The following is a 22,601-nucleotide window of genomic DNA, read 5'->3' on the forward strand; positions in this document are numbered from 1 at the left end:
CAGTAGCAGTTTGCCGTTGGTGAGCTGAGATGCAACTCCTGCCTGGCTGTGAGCCAGGGTACCTGGCTCAGGTGCTGGCATGGAGCTCTCTGTCAGCAAGAAATTGTAGCTATGATATTTTATTAAAAATACTTTTTTAGGATTTTCCCCCTCCTGAGGAGCTGGGAGCCTCAGGAAAGAAATGTAAACAATAACTATCTGCTGCTGTGGAATACAACAGCTGCATCTTCCATTAGTCCATGTAGATTGTTTTCAATTGATAACCAAGCACAGCCACCTGTGTCAAGGCTGTGAGCAGTCACAGGATTTTGTTATGCATTCTATTCTATTCCTGTTCTTTGTAACCTTCTCATCTTTCTTTTTTTCTCTGTTCTTTTAGTATAGTTTTAATGTAATATTTTAATATAATATATAATTTAGGATTTTCCCCCTCCTGAGGAGCTGGGAGCCTCAGGAAAGAAATGTAAACAATAACTATCTGCTGCTGTGGAATACAACAGCTGCATCTTCCATTAGTCCATGTAGATTGTTTTCAATTGATAACCAAGCACAGCCACCTGTGTCAAGGCTGTGAGCAGTCACAGGATTTTGTTATGCATTCTATTCTATTCCTGTTCTTTGTAACCTTCTCATCTTTCTTTTTTTCTCTGTTCTTTTAGTATAGTTTTAATGTAATATTTTAATATAATATATAAGATAATAAATCAGCCTTCTGAGAAAATGGAATCAAGCCTTGTGTCTCCAAACAGAGAGAATTCACCTCAACAAGAAATGGGCCCTGCTCTCTTGCTGGAGAGCTGCTGACCATGAACTAGTATAGACATCATGCAAGCTGAAGTTTGCTTTCTTTTTATACAGGGATCAGCTGGCTTACCTGGAGAAGCTGGGCCATCTGGAAACCTGGGTGAAAAGGTATAATAATGTATCTGACTACTCAGCAGCTTTGAAAACCATTGGGTTGATAAAGTGCTGGTGAGAGATCATTTACTGACCACTGTCAGAGCTAATATTCCTGCAGCTATTTCAGAGCATGGGGATGTAATAACTGCTAATCCCAATGTTCTTATTTGAGGTATGTATCTGATATCCTTGATTTTACACCACAGTTAATTTAGAGTTGATAGATGTGATACATTTCTTATATCACTTTACTATACTGCTGTTGTTTCAAACTGGAACAAATTATACTTGTTTTGTACAGTACTCACTGGTTTTGCATTACTACATAATGAAGACAAAAGCAGAAAGGTAAAACTTGGCTGTATACATTAACTGAGTCAAAAAGACAAGACGGAGTTTTGTCTGCTGTGCAGTAACAGTTGTGTTTGTGAAAGCAAAGTCTGGCAGACACAATGTGACTAAAACAGTGTAAGTAGCTTAAGTGTATTTGACATGCTTTTATTTAGGTGAAGTATTTTAAAACTGAAAAACAGGAAACTATTACTGGACTGCATGTCAGCTTCAATTATGGTAAAAACATAATTGTTTGTCAGAATGACGCAGCACCATTTGTATTTCTTTGCTGCAGGCTGAATTACTTCACCTAGACTGGTGTCTGCTATTTAGATATTTTATTGAGGAAGTCTTCATCTACTATTAAGAATTCCATTAAAATCTGATTATAATTTATATAATCTATGAAAGGAAATACATCAGTGGAAAGCCCTGCTTTAGATTTAGACAAATCTCATATGGTTTTAGTGATAATATCATAGAATTTCATATCAAAGGATTCTTGTTCTTTATAATTACACTTTGCTCAAAAAGATTACCTTGTGATACTATTGCTGGTTTAGCTAGGAGAGGAAAGGCAGTAAAAGACTAATTAATTAATCATCAGCAAATGAAGGAAGCTTCTTCATGGTGCAATAATTGTCACTGCTATGCTGTTTCTGTAGAATTTGTCTTCCTCTCTTATGGATTAAGTAGTGCAAGGTAACATGTGCTATGTGGATTTAAATGACAAATGTATTTCCAGCATAATTACACTATGAAGTATAAAATATAGTGTTATTACTATGTCATGTGCACTATTTGTAATAGAAATGTAATCTTCTGAGGATAATCTACAGCTAAGTCTGATATTTGGGCTGGATGTGACATGAATGAAAGGTGAAAAGGTATGGAAGACCAGAAAAACACCCTTCCTGCTTCCCCTGCTCCAGTTGCTTCCAGCTGTTGAAGGGCTGGCCTTCCTTTTAGAGCTGTACTTTCCTAACACAGACTGAAGAAACGAGGAAGAGAGAAAAAAAATTGTCTTTTTTCTTTGTTTGCTGTCCTGAATATTGTGGATTAAGGAGCATACTATTAATATGATGCACACAACAGAGAGAAAATATCTTCTATCAGCAGAGACTGAGGTAGTCAAACCTCTTCTTCAGTCTTCTAGAAAAGAGAAGATAAAGAAATTCAGTTTTGTCATTTTTTGGTCGTTTTTTGAAAAGATGGATAGGCTTGTAGGAGGAAGGAATGCAGAAATTAAAAAAAAAAAAAAAAGAAGTTAAAAAAGGCCTCTGTACTGTTTCTGAAGAGCAGTCTCTCAACCAGTAGTGTGATGTACTGACAGGTGTGCTCAGGGGACATGGAAGAAGAGGAAGAATATTCAATGTTCTTTTCTCTTTCTTCTCTTTCTTTGTTCTTAAAGGGAGAGCGAGGCAGCCCAGGACCTGTAGGTCCTCCTGGAGAAAAAGGTGTCATGGTAAGTTACAAGTAATGTAAAATCCACAATTATGTGACTTACAGAGGCACTTTGGTCTCCAAAACAGTAATAAGTTCTCACCCTTCTAGCTGTGCAGGCCTTATGGAAGAGTAGTCTTTGTGATGCATGGTTCCTACAAAGTTTCATTTTATGGCTTTATCCCCTCAGTGATATTGCAAAGTGATCTGCTGAATGAAACAGCAGAGCAACTGCATTTTTGAAAAATGGCTCTAAGCAGGGAAAATTAAAGGGAGGGAAAGTAAAATAACCATTTCCTGTGTAAACCAGGGTAACCCAGGTTATTCTAGTAGATAGACTAGTAAATATCATCACCTCTAATTCCACTGCCCAGCACTTCCCAAACAGCTCCTGGGTGCCACTCTGGTGGGAGGACTGGCTTCCTGCCAAGACCCTTGTCCTGAAGCAGGACACAGCGCTCCATGCAGCCCAGAGGTCACTCCATGGAGGGTGTTGGGGTGCAGAAGTGGCAGACTGTGCCCATGTGCCCATGGCCTTGTCCTTGTTGAAGTTCTCTAGAAAATGTGCTGCAGGCTTGGCTGTTGCTATAATAGCAATTTAGATAAAACTGTTCTGTCTTTTCTATGTTTATTTTAATTCTAGGGCTATCCAGGACCTCCAGGAGGCCCTGGACCTGTGGGGCCAGAAGGATTACCTGTAGGTATAGGGTGGTGCTTTGGTTTGACATGAAATGAACTATTTTCAAATTGTCTTTTTGCTTCGGTGAAGCTAAGAATGGTTTCTAGTTTGTACTGCAATCTATAGAACTGTCATGAAAATGTACCCATCCAGACAGAATCTGTTCACTTGCTCTCTGCCAGAATGATCTGTGAGAGAGGGAAAAGTAATTATATGATTTACTCATCCATTTAAAAATCACTCCATTTAGACAATAGGGAAATGCAATTTTACAAGGATGGTTAATAATTTCATAATATTTTTAAAATTCATTGGTGCCTAATACAGTATAAATAGACTCATTATGTGTTTAGTTTCATTGTTAATACAAAAATATATATTCTGATCTGCTGTGTATAAGTGTTATAATTTGTCTGCCATGGGTCTTCAATACAGATAAAAAATGAATATTTTTTCAGAAAATATTAATGCTTTTTAACATAATGTGGTTGAAATACAAGTATCTTCTAAAAATTTTGGGATATTAGAAGTAATCTATCCAACAGTCACATCAATGTTTTGTGAAAATAATATTACGTAGAGTCTGTTAATTAGATTTTTCTGCATAAATTGTACACACACGATTAACTGAATTTGAACCATGAGTGAAAGTGATTGATTTGCTTTTCTTGCATTGACTGCTGCTCAAGGTGCATAAGCCTTGTAATTTTCAGGAACCTGTGTTTAGAAGACAATGAATAATAAGTTTGTTTGACATGTAGGGACCTTCAGGGGCACGAGGACCATCAGGGCCAGAGGGACCGAAGGGAAGAAGAGTAAGTACTAATGCTCCTTCGTGTTACTCAGAGCAGAGAGCAGTGTGTTTCAAATGTGAATCTGAAATATAACCCATTTACAGCTGCTCCCTTTCCTCTGGACTGAACTCATTTGTACTGAAATCAGATAGATTATACTTGTATTTCCAGGTAGGAAACAATATGGATCTTCATTTCTCCTCACAGTGAAATGGGCTTTGCCATTGGTTTCAGCTAAGAAACCAATGATGACCACTTGACTCTTTTCTGTACACATAAACATGCAAAAGTTGTCATTTATAACTACTACTGGACTATTTCAATGTTTTAAGGACAACTTTCTTTACCTGCATTTAGTTCTTTGGAAATGCAATGAAAATCTCTCAAACACAGTTTTGAGGGAGGCAGAAGTGCAATCAGAAGATAGTGTGTGCTAGAACCTTGAACCTGCACTTGTTAGCTTGTCATTTCCATTCCTCTGTTATCAGGGAAATGGAAACCATTTTTTCACTGCACACAAAACACTAATCCAAAGCCCACATTAGTGAAGTGTCTCTCACCTCACCTACCAGCTTGACAGCATATCTGTGATTCCTAAGAGACTTGTACAGCTCATACCAGTGGCTGGACCAGTGTGTCTTTACAGCTCCATTTATCCCTGATAAATATGACTCTATGATTTTGGCAGAACATCATGGAGTACAGTGCTTATAATTAAAGATCACTCAAAATAAATCCCAAATATCCCAAACTCTGTGAAAGTCCAGTTTTGGAATTGTGGTTTATGCCTTTGCCTCTAGCCAGCGTGACTGGGAATGTCTCATGAAAGAGGGTCTCAGAACAGACCCAGGTCCTCAGGCTCTGAGAACAAACTCCCACTGAAGCCACTGAGAATTTTATCTGCTCTCAAGATCAAAATATCAGACCAAAAGTGGAATCTCATATACGAAAAATATCTGAGATGCCCTGAAACCTGGAGTTTGTCATCTCTGGATTCAGAAAGAGAAGTGTCAGAACCCAGAGCTCTGTGTGGAAGGCCTCAGAAAATACATACCACAGTCAGATACAGAAGTTAAATGGAAGCATATGGAAATTTCCCTTCATTGTCTATGGAAACAAGAACCTACTCTGTCTTCACAGCTGGAATCTGTGAGAAGTCTTAGAAGCACTGACCCTCTACTTGTGCACTGTCACAGAATAGAATTCCTTCACTTCATAAATTCTGGACCTTTCAGCAATGGTTTTGCATCCAGGATTAGCCAGCAGCTTACTTCTGTGTGAGAGTATCCAGCTGTTCACTCTCTGTACACCCAGGAGCTCTGGCCAGCTGAAGGCAGGCTGCCTGGAAGGCTGTGGTGTATCTCAGCCTTGGGATGTCAGGGAATATGCCACTGAGCACAGCCCTGGCACAGCTTCCTCAAATCATGCCTGGGACTTGATGCACTTGGCTAGAATCATGTAGAAGGTTTATTACACTTTATTTTTTAGTCTCTTTTTAATCTCATGAAAACACAGAGGGAGAGCATCATTTTGTAGATACTTCAATGGCAGAATGACACTGAGGGTGAGAGTATCAATATGTAGGAGAAAGAATTGCTTTCTGTGACCAGAGGGAAGAAATGCATTAGTCTGGAAGCCTGGCAGCGTAAGCAGCCATGAACTTGTTGTTGCATGATCTTTCATTGTCTTTGTTTGCTAGTGTGTGACATAAACTACAATGTCAGAGACTGCTTTCAGTTCATACCATAATCTTGGACTAACGCAACTGTAGCTCCTAGTTTGGGAGGAAGAGATTCTGTATCATTAGATTCATTTCATAAGTGAGACCTAAGCTAAATTCCCAAGAGGTGCTAAAATTCTTGGCATTTAGTATTCTTCAGATTGGCATTTGGTATTTTAAAGCTCAAAAGAAGTAGTTTTTCTGCTCTTACTTTCCTGGAATGAAGATCATGAAATTTGTACTTGAAAATACAGATAAATGACACAGCGAACTGATGTAAATTTGGGGTCAGGCAGCAGCAACTCATGTCTCTAGCAGCCAGTAGGGTTGTGCCTGGTTAGTGGTATCTGTACTGGCATGAAGAACCTCAGCTGCCTGAGGACATCTGGGCTTTGTTTTAATGAGTGATACCTTTCATATTTCTCACAGGGAATATGGAACATAGTAAATTGTGTGCACCAGTGAAACAAGTGTCCAGTGTGCTTCATTGATAGCTGAATGTTTATCTCTCTCAGTTGTTTGAAGGAAGTGAGAGTAAATTGATGTAGTTTTCTAATATTCTTCCATGTCAGCCCCCAAAAAAGAGAAGTACTATATATTGTGTTTGTGTTAATTCTGCCCTTCTGGTATTTGGGAGAGAGGACGAGAAAGAATAAAAATAGTTAATTTGTGCTTTTTACCTTCTTGGATGAACTTTTTCTCAGATTATCATTCTAGAGTTTTCAATGTAAAATGTTCCATTTTGGAAACAGAGCTGTACACATGCCAAAGAAAAAAGCAGTAGCAGTCATTTGGCAGCCTCACTCCCTAGCTCTTTTGGAAGCTAATTTAAATAACAGCAGGCAAATCAAGTATATCTCATTCTGTACTAGCTCTAGTAAGAAATTGTACAATCCAATTCATCTGTGCCAATAAGGAGTCACACCATACTATTTATAGGAATGTTATTGTGTGCTTTTGTCAGGATATTAAATTGTCTTTCCCTTGGATTCCTGCCCTTTGTTCTGTGGCTGGCTAAAGGAAGGCATGGCCCAGAGGATCATGTTGCTTTCTGTTACTTTGCTTTCAATTCAAAGTTATATAGTAGAAAGTTGGTGTTTTAAATGGTAGACTTTTTTGCTTAACTGTTAGTGATCAGATCAGTTGTCATGGGCTGCCAAGGTGAACTCCACTGAAATGGAGATCTGTGTGAGTGCCAGAAAGGTTGTGGTGTGTAATGTGCATAACAGGGACAAAGAATCTTGTGCAGGCCTGTTTCTCAAGCTATGATCCTCTTTATGATTAAAATTATGTCAGAAGTGTTGAAAGAATTTATCTGAAATTCTGAATGATAGAAGATAAAACCTAGAAAGACAATTCCTTATTACACAAATCTGTAAAGTGGAAACATGTCCTTTTTCTTCCTTGAATACTTAATGTTGAGATTCTGTCCTCTGGTCAGCCCTGTGGATAATGCACAAAAAGAAATGACAGGTCTCTAATATCTAAAAAGTCTGAGAAAATCTAAAACTGTCCTGCAGTTGCTTAACTTTATGCTCTCAATTTCCCCCTTCCTTGTGTTGCTGTAGGTGGTTCCTCCACGGGTCTTGAGCTTCTGTCCCTTCTACCCCCAGGGCTGAATGACCTGTCCTTAATCCATCTCAATTTCTTCTTGTCTCTTCTCCTCCTGTTCTTTGAGACATTTCAGATCAGGGAACAATAAACCTGCTAAATCTGCTTTGAATTTTCATCACAACTGATATCTGTGTTACAGATAGCAGTGACAGAAAAAAAGTGAAGAGCAGTAACCTGAAATTAATTGGATCAATTTGTTTAGCTTTCTTTTCAATTATGCTATATAGTAATTCAACAATTGAGTTACCCAATTGCATAATCTTAACAGGAGTCCCAATATAACTGTTTTTATAAAAGCCTCCTTCACCTTTGAAAACACCACTAGTCTTTTGTTTCTACTCTCTGAGAGCACTGAAGTCACAGGTTTTTTTCCATAGACTTGGGTATTGTTTGTTGGGACCTTTCACACTGAGTGCCATGTGGCAGCTCAGTGTTGTCTTCTGTAGCCTCTTTTCCTCTCTAGCCCAAAAAAATGCCTGTAATTGCTCAGTCCTGGCTTACACCAAAACAAAAACGGTGGCCAGACTAGCCCAAGGATTGCCTCACAAAAGCTGTGTCCCAAGCTACAGAGTATTTCATTCAGCTCTCCCTTTTCTCTTTTCCTATGCTTTCTGTGCTCCTTAGTGCTGGCCAGAAGTGGCAGTGCTGAAATGATGAGTTCTCATGGGATATTTCTGGCTTTGCCAGAGGTTGTAGTTATATATCAGCTCACAGGAAATGCCTGTTGCTGAGAGGTTTTCATTTCAGGAGCAAAACCTAAACTATTCTGGATACACACAGTTCCTGAGTTACCAATCAGCCATTTTCACTTCTGCTCCAGAAAAAAGAGAGATTTCAAGAGAGGCTTTGATATCAATCAGTGAGTCTGAGTCAGAGAGAACAAATTCTGGTATGTTTTTTCTCAAAATATTCAAGAGAGATACGGAAGTCACTTATATTTTTGCAGGGAAAGTAAACTAAATTAACTCAGATGTGCTTACAACAGTCATTTTACAAGCCCCTATTATTATCATTTAGAACAGTCTTATGACTGAAAATCAGTCATGATTGGATGCCCTTCACTGTAAACCATGACCCAAGATGTCAGGTTGTCTGCAACGCAGAAATTCACCATAGAAATGGAGATTATTCCTCTAGGCACTGCCATAGTAGTGCACTAACTCCTTCTGATGCCAGCCCAGCCCAAATGCCACCAGGAAAGCTGTTGTCTCTCATCCTCCCAATGCACACTGCTGTAAAGAGCCTGTCTTGATACTTATCTAGCTCTTCCTTTGAAGTGGTCATTAGTTTTAGGTTGTTATTAACTGGTTTTAATTTAATGTTTCATACCTAAACAGTCATGGTTTTTAGAATTATGGGAATAACTTCCTAAGCCAGTATGGATAAAATATTATTTTCCATTTTGTTCATGACATATTTAGGGATTTTTCATTTGCTTGTAAGCTAATGGATTTAGATTACCAATCTTAAATAATAAAACTCTGAATGTTTTGGCAATAGGTATTTGCTATATTATGCTACAATAATATAACAGGTTATCTTTGTTCATCTATTGCTTATAAATATTAATTTACAAAAACATTTTAGTCTAACAATAGAGCACAATAGTTCACAATTATAAATTTCTTCTAATCTTTCCTCAAAGTGATTTACTAGTGGAAGAATTTTATCTGCTTTTTTTAGAGTCTTACTAGCAAGAGTAATTTTTGCATATACGTCTTATAATGTGCTCAAAAGCAAGCAGTCTGTATATCCAGTGATCATCTAAATCCCTCTAAATTCATGTCTGTTGCACAAGTACAAGATGGATAAAAAAGAGCAGAAAATATCAGCCTGCCATCTGGCTTCCACAGAGACACTGAATGTTTTGTTTACATACTTTTGAAAAAATCTTTCTTCTTAAGTTCATAATTCAACAAACCAGAAACTTGTTTTATTCTTTGAAGCTTTGTTTCACACTTGACACAATGAGAATTGGTTTTCCTGCTAACAAAATGTTTCCCCTTTCCTGAAGCTTATGTAACATCTCCTTAATGACAAGCAAAAATAATGCATAATTAGTATTCCAAATCACTTGTTCAATATTCAGGGGCCAAGAGGTCTCGATGGTCCTCCAGGAGAGCTGGGAACAGAAGGTGTTAAGGTGAGTCTTTGCATTGCTCAGTACTATATAGAACACTGAGGTAGACCATAAAAGAGAAAAGTAAACAAAAAAACCCCAAAAAACCTCCAGCCCATCATGTCAGAAGCCAGTGATTTCCATTTAATCCAAGAGGGTTGCAAATTTCTGGCTTTTCCAGGTATTTTGCGGCATTTTCTGTAGTTACCCAGCATTTAAACTCACAGTAACAGTATGCAGCTTATCAGGAAAATGTATGTAGAATTTACACCTTGTTTGTTATTTGTCAGGGAGAAAGAGGTGATCCAGGAAAGAAAGGAGTTCCTGGGCTCATTGTAAGTATTGGAGCCAGTGCTTCCAGTAAGCTTTAACACAGTAACTCTGATTTCTGAGCTGTGTTTGGAAGTTACTTGAAGCCAGCATTGTCTTTTGATATTTCTCTTTAACCAGGGTAAAGCTGGAAATCCAGGAGAAAGAGGAGATCAGGGTGCACTTGTGAGTATGAAATTCACTAGTACTTCTACAAAAAAAAAATCCAGAAAATCTCATACTTTGACACTTGGGTATGAGGAAGTTTATCTATTTCAGAGAAGCTGGAAAGCTCTGACAGTTTGCATTTATCCGTGAACCAGGGACAGAAGTGCAGTTTTAAGGATGAAAGTCTGTAACATAGAACAATAATTCTTGGACAGAATTTGGGGTAGATGTGTGTTATCCATGTAGGGATAAATGTAGAAATGTGTTAAATGAATATCATGTATAGGAGAAAATGCTTTCTTTTAGTGCTTTTTGGAATGGAAATCTAATGTGTTCTATTTGAGGCTTTTTTTACAAAGCAGGTTATCAGTGAGTCCAAATTGTACTGGATTTTCAACAAAGAGAGAAGCAGAAAAACAAAAACAAAACAGTAATGGTGGTGATTTTGTTCTGCCGTTGAAACTGAAAATGTTGATTGTCACCATACTTCTCTTGCCTTTTCTGCTCAGATTCAGGAGCTTCTTGCTTCTCACACTTGACACAAGGGATTTTCATTTCCTCTTCATTCACTAGAACTTTTAGATGTACTCATATACGCAGAAATAAATGAAGCAAAACCTCATTAGGCTGAAATGATGTGTAATAGCACATTCATTGCAAAGTACAGAATACTGATCTATTACTCCTACAGCTACAGTTTCTAGAAGACAGTGTGAGAAAGAAATGCTACGAGAAAGGTTGAACAGAGAGAAAAGTGTGCTGTGAACCTTCCTGATTATCTAAATTACAGCCTCTAGGGCAGTTTGGGCATACAAGCAGCACATGGATCTAAGGAGCATTACAATGAACTGGTAAATGGTGGTTCAGCTGAGATTCATTTGTATGTAAAAAACTGAGGAAGGACTTACTCAGGACCTCCTCACCTGCCACAGAAGTGATATGTCAATGCATGTCAACCAGAAAAAAAGGCTGCACATATTTCATGGGTGTTTCTGTGTTGGTTACTGTGTGAGCAAACACAAGAGAGGAAGTGGCTGTGCTCAGAATATGAAGGGGCTTCTTTCCAGTGATTTTTTAAAATTTTATTTTAATCTTCCAGGGTTTGCTTGGGCCTCCAGGAGCCACAGGAGACAGAGGACCAATGGGAGAGCCAGTAAGTTGATCCTTATGCCTATTCCAAGTTTTTCCATGTATTACACAAGCTTCCTTACAACTCAAGCTCCATTTTACTAAGATGCAGCATTGCCAGCTGTGGTTAGGCAGGAATTGTGGAGTGATTGCTCCAAAGCTGCAGAGCTGGAGTCTGCCTCCCTTGCTAATTGTAACTTGTTCACAGAGACCTGTTAATGTTGTTGGGAAGCTCTGTAGTGAGGGGGGCACAACATAAGAGACCATAAGAGAGCACAGACCACAGTGTAATGTGAATTTACACCACACTGAGCTGGAAATCTGTGTTATGTATTAGGTAAATGTATGTGGCAATACTTTAGTGGTGGTTTTTTAGGCAAATATTAGGATTGTTGTTCAGGAACCACATCTGTTTGGCAGGTTAAATTTTCAAGAAGAGACTGCTATAATAAACCTCAGACATTCCTCTGCTGGATGGATTCTTGTTACTGTGTCAAAGCCACGCTCACTTTCATGTGGCCAATATTGTTACAGAAGATAAGGCAGAACCTGCAGCAAATATATGCACTGAACTGCAAGATATAGCTGTGACAGGAATAGTATTGCAGCACCATCTCTGGGGGTAAATCAGATTATGTAAATACAGTAAAAGAATATATGCTAAGTAGGATTTGAGAGAAGGCTCCCATTTTCTGGTGCAGAAATCTAATAGAGTTGTCAAAAATTGTGTGTTTACATTGCTTCTGGAAAGTAATTTTGCACAGTAAATTGCACATAGTTAATTTAAATCTCGAAAGTGAAGTGCTGATAAAAATTGTATTAATTTTAGTATTATTTGTGTTTTAGTATTTTTTATAATATTATTTCTACAACTCCATGCTTACAGAAAGTAATTGCACATTTTGAGGGCTAGAAAAACCCTAACAAATTTTCTTTAGGGTAGAATTGCATATTTAACTTGAGCTCCCAACCTGTAGGAATGGCAAAATCTTTCACAAAAAATGTGTTTTTCCAGGAGTTATCACTGGATTCCTGTTACTTCATCTCTTTAGTTTATTATATCTTCATGTTGCAACATCTGAGAGCCTTACAATGAAAGGTTTATATGTCAAATTCCTGCCATTTTCTGGCCAAGTCTGAATTTTCCTATCAATAGCATGCCTGTCTGCCTTACCTAATCTAAGTGGTCTACTCTTGTGCAGCCTACATTTCTCTTGTGCTCACCATCATAGAAACTACATATTCACTGTCAGAAGAAAAGCTTACCCTGTGAACAGGGTACCTTTTCTTTCAAGTGCTGAAAGAGTGAAATGTCTTCAGAAGAAGGTCTGTGGAGCTGGCAGGAAGTGATAAAATGACAGAAGATGTTGCGCAACGAAACGCACGGCTCTTTTTTTTAGCTGCCTATCCAAGCAGCTTGATTTCATCCTCTGTCAGATAGCCACTATGTGAAAGCCAGCTGCTGAGCTTTTCTGGCCCTGTCACTAGTTCTACACAGAGAAAAACCCTAATTGTTGGTGGAGGAGCAGAGAAATATGAGCAATTGGAACGATTTGTATTAACGGGATTGCTCTAAATTGCACTCAAACTTTATCTACTGGCCAGACATCTCAGTAAAATCCTTTGCAAGTTACCTGATGTGAATGGTTAAAAGGAGTTCCAATACTGCTATAAAATTCTGGCTTCAGAAAGTCTTGGGAGAAAGATACATTACTGATCCAGCAGCCTTATCTCCGTGGTAATACGAAGAAATACTTGATTTGTGAAGCAAACTGAAGCTTTGTGATGCTTGCCTAGTGGAATTTCATGGAGTTTTTGCAAATAAAAATCAACTAACTTAGTTTAGGACAAAGTGAATTATCGTAGGGATGTAACTGCAGTTTTAGTTGTTCATGTTTAAATGAAGATAAAATGCAAAATAGATGCATCTGCCAGAATTCTGTCTGTAAGATGCAATTTACATTGTTTTTACAAGGGAAGAGAATATTCATAGGTCATCAGGAGGAGCAAAACCATATGCAGAGTCTGTAAGAGGAAGTGAAACAAAATAAGAGTAAATATTTGTTTCAAAGGCTTCTGTCATAAAATAGAAGCAGCATCTTTCCTTCACATAAGAACTGTAGATCAAGAAAATGTTTTGAATTTAGAATGTGTTTAGACACAGATGAGTCCCAAAGGGATAAATAGATATGAACTTCCTTGAAGTTCAAGGATTGGTTCCATGCAGAGAGCTGATTTTTCTGGACATACATTCACGGTGGCTGTAGAACCAGCTTTAAACTGTTACAGGCAGCTTCTGCTCCCCAGCACACAAATCCTGCTCTGTGAGCTCACATCTTACATGTGCAGAGAATTTGAACATGCCACTTTGGGAAACGATTCCTGGGTGTTACAGCAGTAAATCTACTCCTTACATGTAAGGCTTATCATAAAATGCTTATGCTATAGTCACCAATATTACTAAGAAGGCTCCAGCCTTTAGTCTGTCATGCCTCAGTGGCTGCTCTGTCCATGGTGAAGTAGTTGTTTTCTGTTAATTCCATACCAGACTGCAGGCTTTTCCACAAAGCAAACCAGACAGTCTAACAAACCTTAATTAAACAAAGTCTCAGCTAGTCAAGAGAAGAGCTTAGTTCAGATAATAATTTATTTTTGATCTAAAAGAAAAGACGTCTGTGCTATTATTCGAGATCTGTTATTTCAGTGCATCAGGGCTGGTACTGTATGCCATCATGGGGCTTGGATACACTGTTGGATTCAGGAGGAAAGACAATGAAATACATTTCTTTATTCCAGTTAGAAGACTTGTGAAGAGACAAATTGTACACTCTACAATGTAATTTAATGTTAATTGAATAATGCATCCAAAATTTTGTTTAATGTCAGGGTCCAAGAGGACAACCAGGGGATGCTGGCCCTATTGGAGAAACGGGTTTTGAGGTGAGATTTAATCACTTATATAGCAATAAGTGATTGCTATATAAGCAACAAATACTCAAACAACTGACTAATCCTGGACAATGTTTATAAAAAAATCTTTTAAATTAAAAAAATTGGATGACTTAAATATCATGAGCAGCTGACTTAAATATCATGAGCTACTCAGAGACTCTTACTTAAAGCTGTTACCAAAGAATGTCTAAAATAAGTAGCTTGTTCTGTTGTAAGCACTGTCTTTGAGCACACAGTTATGACATTTGTCATAGAAGGTGAATGTTTAATTGCGCAAACAATTTTTTTTGAAAGCACTCTTCTTGCAGTTAGCAGTAAAACACCATTAATCATATGTTCTTTCAATTTGTAGATAAAGGAAAGCAGCTGTAGAAAGCTTCTTGCTCACTTATGCTTTTGTTTTTTGCTTTATTTTTAATATTTCATTGAGAGAAAAGTGACAGAATGTATTAGCCACATTTGTAATGAAGTACCTGAGGGATGAGCTCACTCAGAGCAGTAGGGATTTGGCTTATTCAAAGAAATGTTCTTCCTCAGTCACCCAGAGTCCAGACTTCTGACTAGCTACTAAGAAAAAAAGCAGTCTGATATCTTCAACTCATTTGGAGCTGAGGCCTCCAAAAAGGGTTTAGTTCTCCAAAGGCTGTGTCCACTTGGCTCCAAGCCTAAACAGAGCTGAAGTTGTCAGTCAGATTTACAGAAGATAGATGCTTGCTCAGCAGTAATTTATGGTGAAAGGTACAGGCTTAGTGGTGCTGCTGAGTCTTCAATATGATCCTGACCCACACTGTATTTCCTGAACTCCTATACCCTCATTTCTTTTCTGTTTGGCTCTAGAAAGAACAAAGAACTGTGTTGTCTTGATTTGATTTCTCAGACCTTCATCTTTCCTAGTGTCTCAGGCCATTCTTCTGCTTCAGTTTTGGGTGTATTATTTAGTTGTTGCAAAATTATTACTAGCGATCATGTAACAGTAGCTCTTGTACCATGCAGGGACCTCCTGGCCCTGAGGGAGAACCTGGTCTGCAGGGGGAACCAGGCACAAAGGTAAATGTTGAAATTATTCTCTCTCAAGATGTTTATATTTTCAAATTCTCATGAAAGAAAATCAGAGAGATCTGATTCATTAGCCAAGTAGACAGTGATGCAGAAAACAGACCATTAAGAAATACCATTATTATCGTGATGACTCCATCAGCTGTAAACCCTGACATTGTTACGGATATTGTCCTTTAAAATTAAATTATTTTTCTTGTGATATCCCAGGGAGACATTGGACCGGCTGGGAAAGCTGGAGAACCAGGTGACCAAGGTTTGAGGGTAAGCTGTGGATGCAAATCTTCTTCCACAATAGAGAAGTATGTTACGAATGAAGTGCAGGTTGAGAAATCTTGGTTTAACAGAAGAATTCAATAAAAAGCTATTTTCTGATAGCTTCTTTTTTAAAAGGAAAAAAAAAAAAAACCAACCAAAAAAACCCCAGTGTAATATTGTGGCAAGGTAGAAAGAGTATTGACTCAGGAAGGGTGGCTTAAGAGCTTCTCAGCAGAAAGGGACTTGGAGATGCTGGTCAACAGCACCTGAACATGAGCCAGCTGTGCCCAGATGGCCAAGAAGGCACATGGCCTCCTGGCCTGTGTCAGAAATGGTATGGCCAGCAGGAGCAGGGCAGTGAATTTTTTCCCTGTACTTGGCACTGGTGAAGGTGCACCTTGAGCTTTGTGTCCAGTTCTGGGTCTCATTTCAAAAGAGGACATTGTGGTGCTGGAGCACATTCAGAAAAGGGCAATGGAGCTGCTGAAGCACACATTTTGAGAAACAGTTGAGAGAGCAGGGGTTGTTTAACCTGAAGAAAAGGAGGTTCATTTCCCTCTATAACTACCTGAAAGGAGGCTGTAATGAGGTGGGGGTCAGTCTCTTTTGCCAGCTAACAAATGAATGAATGAATGAATGAATGAATAGCCTTAAGTTGTTCCAGGAGAGGTTCACATTGGAACCTTTAGATTAGCAGTAAAATCTTCACCGAAAGAGTGGTTAGGCATTGGAATAAGTTGCCATGGGAGGTGGTGGAGTCAGTCTCTTGAAGACATTGAGAGGCATCTGGGTGTAGCACTTGGGAATATGATTATGGCGGTGCTGTGCTGATGGTTGGACTCAATGGTCTTGAAGCTTTCTTTCAACCTTGATAATTCTGTGTGATTCTGTGATTATAATGTTGAAATATTTCTAATGGTAAATGGCCCTACAGTAAACATCCCAATATAGTAGTTATCCACATAAACATGGAAGCTTCAGGACAGAACAGGTATATTTTTGAGGTTACTGTAATTATATGTTATATATTCTGAATCCAAACAGAATCTCAGTGCCACCGTCTAAATCTCCAGGGTTATATGGGCATAGTTTTGCCTCATTTTTCTAATGCTGATCATATTTTATGTTTTCTTGCATTGGATATTCATGGGTTGTGACACTGAAGATAAATAAACCATAACAGCAAGTAAAAGTTGTCCAAAAGATAATAAGCATTATTATATATAAATAATAATAATTATATATATAATTATATATAAATAATAATAATTAAAACTAGTCAATAATAATAATAAATAAAACTAGTCAAGAAATATAGACAATAACTTTGTTTTCAACTGTTTCTTTTTATAAGGGTGAACCAGGGCCTCCAGGAGAAGATGGTGTTCAAGGAAAAGATGGCCCAAAGGTACATTAAATTTTTGCAGCAGATGTAAAGTACTTTAATTGGTCTAAGGACCCAAATCTCCCTTTTTATCCTAGGTCAGCACCAAATCAGCTGAGCCCAGTTGGATGCACTTAGTTTTAACATAGGAGGTCCTGTAAAGCACAGGCTTTTCTGTATCTTTTGGGTACATATCTAGCTTGCAAGGGCTGCAGAGCTGAATGGCTTGACATAGAAAAGCAAGCTTTACCTGAGTACAGTCTTTGTCTGTGGTGACTAAAGTGCTGGAGGAAGCAAGCCCAAGGCTGCTCTGCTCCACAGATCAGATCAGTGCTGTGCCAGGGACTGTGGCAGGTGCCACGACAGGGGATGTCGTGGAGAACAACCTCAGATACTTGGTGGTGGATGAGGCAAAATGTGGCTGGAGGAGTGTAGGAATGGGATAGAAAGCCTGAACTGAATGTGACTGGTAAGGTTCACATCAGTTTCAGTGTGCTTTTTTTCAAACTCAGAGATCCAGAATTCCCTTATGAACAAATAATTCTGTAGCAGCAGGTTGACTAAGGGATTTTTGGGGTTTTTTTTGCTGTGTTTTAGGGAGACCCTGGAGACCAGGGACTTGTTGGAGAAGGCGGTGAGAAAGGAGAGATGGGATTACCAGGAATTGCTGGGCCCCCTGGTGAACCCGGCCTAATGGGAATTCCTGTAAGTGTTTTCTGGTTGAAATGGACTTCTTGTTTGTTTTCTTTTAGTAAACAAAGTTCATTTTTCTTTCTTCCTTTATTTTTTATTTTCCTGGTTTTCTATGTAATTAGAGATGACCGTATTTAAATAAGCTTCCAATGTGGTTCAGGATTGGTAGAGAGAGGAGACAAATGCTTTTCCTATCTTAAATATGGGACCTCTTGGCAAACAGTGATTCCTCAACATCTGTCATCCAGACACACGTACCACACAGCCTGGAGCCTCTCGCTTCAGATCTCTCCTCTCCAAACAATGTGGCATCAAACATACACAGATCAAATAGCAGAAAAGCATTAGAATTCACAGATAACATTGTTAGATCCATTTGCCTATTTGTTCTGGCACTCCTAGCAACTAAAATCCATCCATGAAATTGTATGCAACTTCATGAGAACTAATTTTGGAGCACAGTTTCCAAAGCAAGGACTGTAGCTTTAAATGAGACCAGCTTCCCTTACCAAAAATCATCATGTTCTCATCTGCAGTCCTCTGGCTGCCTTCTGTGTAGCTCTTATGTGATGGTGGGTCTGACAAAACGCTGGTTGGAACTCCAGCTGTTCATGGCTGGGAGCACTGTCCACTCTGTCCTCTAAGCATCAGTGCTACATTCTGCTGTCTTTAGTTCTGGGTTCTTCACTGTGAATTACTTTTCTAGGGAAAGAAAAAAGTGTTCTTTTGGGTGTTTGTGCAGAACAAGTTTTGTTTCTTCGACTCTCTATTTTGAATTGGTAGTTTTGGGGAACATTGAAAGTTTCATATGTTGACGTTGCAAAACAGCTCAACCCTGGCATTACTTTATGTAATTATACTTGTGTACAATAATCAGCATCAGCAGTGCTTCTGTGCCTCAGTGAGACAGGCAGGCCTGGCAATTCGATTTTTGGGAGGATGTGGTTAGGGAGGGATTTTTCACGTTTTTGTTCTACATGTTCCAAAGGCGGCTGTAGAGCTGCCTCCTTCTCCACTTGCCCTCCCTGGCATCTGGGAGTGTGCACATCACAGCTTTGGTTTGACCTCATACTAGGGATGCAGACAGATCATAATATCCTAGTCTAAACATGGAAATCATTTTCCTATAGCCCATTGTCTGAGTGTTTCATTGGAGGTGAGAGTAACATTACATTTTCCTTAAACAGTAGTTTACAAAGCGACAAATAAACTTCACAAATCTGTAAAGTAATAATTTCTGTGTGGGCAAGAGGTAATGGTTTTTTTTCTCCCTTATTTGCAGTGCATTTCCACTGCTTTGATAAATAATCCCTGAAACTTGCCCACTTGTTTATCCTAAAACCTGAGACAGCCCTTGTAACTTGCTTAAAAACACAGTTTATGATATTTTTCCTCCCACCTCTCTGCTTTACCAAAGCCTACTTAGTTATGCGCTTTGGAGCAGAGGTTAAACCTGTTTCCAGGCCTTTCTCAATAATTTCTTTTTCTCTCCCTAATAAATCTATAGGGCCCTGAAGGAATACCAGGAAATCCAGGTCAGAGGGGCCGTTTAGGAAAGAAGGTAGTATTTTTCATCTTCCCCAGTTCCCTTCCTTTTATCTGAAACTCAAATTTACATTACAGAATTCCATTGAACCAAAATGATCCCTGCTTTGTGTCATGCTTCAAGCCAATTTTTTACTTGTTAGCCATAGCAATTAGAATTGTCATCATTCTGTAATCAATAACATTCAAGGTCTTAGGAAATTTAAATTTGTATCAAGATGTGGTTTTGCAACTCAGAAGAGCTTCTGCTTTAAGCTTTGACTAAAAGAAAACAAAAACATAATGGGAAGGCTTTAGCAGAAACTCTTTTATACTGCAGAGTTCTGGGCTCAGACATTCTAATAACTACAGTAAATAACATCCAGTAAATGTCATACCTATTAAATAATGCTGTTACACATTTTGATTAAGCATCAACTGCATTTTGAAACTTAGTGTCAATCTCTCAGTATTTTTAATACAATAATACCAACAGGGGGAAAAGGGGCAGCTTGGCCCTCCAGGAGAAACTGGACCTGCTGGTGATTCTGGCCAACCTGGAAAAACTGGTCCTAAAGGTGCAAGAGGAACTCGAGGTCCCACGGTTAGTACAAAACATGTTTGGTTACAGTGGCCTTTCAGCATCAGAATGAGACCTGTTCACCTTTGCAGACAGAAGCCTGGCCCATGGATCTGGAAGGAGCCATCTCAAGCTTTTGGTCATCTGACAGTTATGGGGATGGGATGGCAGAGCACACCACAGAGCACTCATGTCCCACACTGCACGTACAGCCTCACTGCTGTGGCTGCTTATAAACCTTTCCAGCTCCAAGAACAAAAATCAAGGGGTTTGCTGTCACATACCATCAGCCTTAGCCATGGCTGAAACAAAGCACTTCAGATGAAGGCTACTACTCCTATCAGATAGGAATCTACTCCAAAGTTAGCTGAATGAAGTCTATTCCATTAACTTTTAGCTCCTTTCATAGTAAGCTCCCCAAGCTTGCTGCATACTGTGTGACAGATGCACAGAAGCATCCAGGCTCCACACTAGAGGCAAAGTGCCTGTCTCAGTCCAGTGCTGTGGCCACTGAATGCAGCTGTGTGCTCCTGAGCACATGAGGTACAGAAGCAAAGTTTACTGTCTAATGGCCAACGTTTTCAAGAGAAGGAGTCAACTTTCTGAAGCGATGACCACCCCCTGCTTCCCTTGGCATACTAGCACTTATAAAGAGAGTTCTTCCTCACCTCTCAAAGCTCAGATAATTTTGATTTAATTATGCACAAAGACTATAATGTTAGAACTCAAAACATTGACCATTTTTTTCCACAGAAGAATGGAAAGCCCAGAATTATTTAATAAACGAAGTAGGATCTACAAGAAAGTTGACCATGGTGTCAAATGTCAATATTTCAAGATTTTTCCAAGTCCTTGCTTTATATAGTAGGCATTGTTGTAGCACTTTACAAAGGATTTCGTTTCTCTCTCTCTGATTACTGCATTTAACAGGGACATCTAGGAGGAATGGGACCTGAAGGAGAGCCAGGAATTCCAGGTTATGGGGTACGTTTTTTTGCTGAATTCAGGTACACATACATCCCAAAGTCTGTGGTACTCTAATTTCAAATATCCTAAGAATCTATATCTAGACTACACAAATATTTTCAGGACAGCCAGATATTCATGTATGTTTATATGGTGTGTTTGCCTACTCAGAAATGTTAGCCTTAAGCAAGGATGCCTGGTTTTTGTTAGTTTGCTCACGGGGGGGTTTTACCACAAACTTTAAACTCTTGTTTATGCAATGTATCTCACACCTTCAGAATAAAGCTCCTCTAAAACTACTACAGCTATTCATTATAAAGAGAGTTCAGCAAACACCCCACCTCTGCTTACTGTCTGGCCACGTAGTTTCCATTTAAATAACAGAAGCTGATTGAATGAGGTTAGTTGAAGGACATAAAGATATTGTGGCTTTCACTGAAAAATAGCTGTGAAAATCATCATAGATGGATTGAGTCATCCTCTTACAGAGCAGACTGTCCAGTCTCTTTTCCAAACAAAAACACCCATCACTGACCCTAAATTTGAAGCAAGAACCAGCCCAGCTCCCATCACCTGCATTAAGCCCTATCAGAACATGTAGTTTCCCAACGTGCATAGAGCTTTTTCTGCACACAGTCCATTTTCTGCCATTGATTTTGTTGTCATAACAAGATTTAGAATAATTTTCAAGCAGAAAAAAAAATGTAGCAAGTAGCTAAAAGAAATTTTGGAATTAGCTATTTCTTTAATTATTTGTTTTAAAATAATTTGTGTTTGGTTTGCTTCTTTAGGGTCACCAGGGTTCTCCAGGGCCCTCAGGGCCCCCAGGCCCCAAAGGAGAAAAGGTATGAACATAGGTTTTACTGCTCTGTTTTGTGAAATTATAAAGGGAGGAAATGTTACTGCACACCCACTGTTTTCCACAGCAAGCAGCAAAAGCCATCATTTGCAGTATTTGTTAGTATTGTCAAAGACTAGGAAAAGAAATGCAAAGTGAGGAAATGGGTCATTCAGAGCTGGAGTCCAAAATTATACTGTTAAAATGTTTGAGGTTTTAAAACACAAGGTACCCATTGTACAGAACACAGTCTATTGTATCAGACAGCTCCACTGCCCTTAGCGAGCACTGCTGACAAAAATAATCAGTGCAGAACCAGCTAAATATTTACTTAACTCTGAGCCTGTGAGTACACCCACAGACTTGCCTGAAAGTCCAACCAGGATGGACAAATGTCTGTGGTTAATATAAAATGTTAGGGACAGGATGTGGCCTCAGTACTGCTATTTTAGTGTCAAATTTATTGTTTTTCTCTCAAGTCTCAAATGCTGAAAACAGATTTGTATGCTCACTGAGACCCATGTGACCCCAAGAGGGCAGGTACATGGATTCACTTCATGGAGATTGGATTGGAGTTGTCCTGACACAGAGCTACAACCTGGAGCAAGTTTTGCAATAAATACTGTAAATAGGCATTTAGTGGCTGATGTTCTAAATAGGTTTTGATACGCATTAAGAAACAATAACTGAAAACTGCTTTGTTGACAGCTAGGTGCTTAGATTGCTGGGTCACTTCTGAAAAACCACTTTGATGCACTGTAGAAGTCCGTAATTATATTTAAATTGTGATTCTCTTTGCATTACTATTGCTAGGTATCATCTGGAATAGATAATCTTTTGTTTATTAACTTGGACGGCAGTTATTTCATATTTAAATTGTAATTTGTTTCAGACTTAACGTAGGAGTCTTCTGTACTCTTGTTTTTCTTTCTATTAAGTGTATTTCTCAAAGCAGTGGAAGAAATAGTCTTTTTTCCCCTTGTCAAATATCCTGTTTATCCTTTTTTTCATTAAATAAAGACACAATGACATGGATATTGTTCAGTTAATCAGTTTTTTCCCTTATAGCTGCCTTTGAGAATAAAGCAAATATTTAGGTTTTTTAGTCCTTAATGTCTTTGGGACATTTAGGTGAATGTTAAA

General features: G+C 38.7%; 1 protein-coding gene across 1 annotated transcript in view; it reads left to right on the forward strand.

Moving 5' to 3' along the window:
• The window catches only part of COL24A1 (collagen type XXIV alpha 1 chain), a 118,401-nt gene that overhangs the window by 73,623 nt on the left and 22,177 nt on the right, over positions 1-22,601 (forward strand). The window contains exons 25-41 of the mRNA XM_041483470.1: positions 859-912; positions 2,645-2,698; positions 3,320-3,373; positions 4,117-4,170; positions 9,573-9,626; positions 9,893-9,937; positions 10,053-10,097; positions 11,179-11,232; positions 14,094-14,147; positions 15,153-15,206; positions 15,426-15,479; positions 16,828-16,881; positions 17,455-17,562; positions 19,058-19,111; positions 19,571-19,678; positions 20,585-20,638; positions 21,412-21,465. Of these exons, the coding sequence (XP_041339404.1) occupies positions 859-912; positions 2,645-2,698; positions 3,320-3,373; positions 4,117-4,170; positions 9,573-9,626; positions 9,893-9,937; positions 10,053-10,097; positions 11,179-11,232; positions 14,094-14,147; positions 15,153-15,206; positions 15,426-15,479; positions 16,828-16,881; positions 17,455-17,562; positions 19,058-19,111; positions 19,571-19,678; positions 20,585-20,638; positions 21,412-21,465 (1,008 nt within the window). The remainder of the gene's footprint in view (positions 1-858; positions 913-2,644; positions 2,699-3,319; positions 3,374-4,116; positions 4,171-9,572; positions 9,627-9,892; positions 9,938-10,052; positions 10,098-11,178; positions 11,233-14,093; positions 14,148-15,152; positions 15,207-15,425; positions 15,480-16,827; positions 16,882-17,454; positions 17,563-19,057; positions 19,112-19,570; positions 19,679-20,584; positions 20,639-21,411; positions 21,466-22,601) is intronic.

Source organism: Pyrgilauda ruficollis, unplaced genomic scaffold (genome assembly GCF_017590135.1).
Source record: "Pyrgilauda ruficollis isolate IOZ18807 unplaced genomic scaffold, ASM1759013v1 scaffold6, whole genome shotgun sequence".
Classification (NCBI taxonomy): domain Eukaryota; kingdom Metazoa; phylum Chordata; class Aves; order Passeriformes; family Passeridae; genus Pyrgilauda; species Pyrgilauda ruficollis.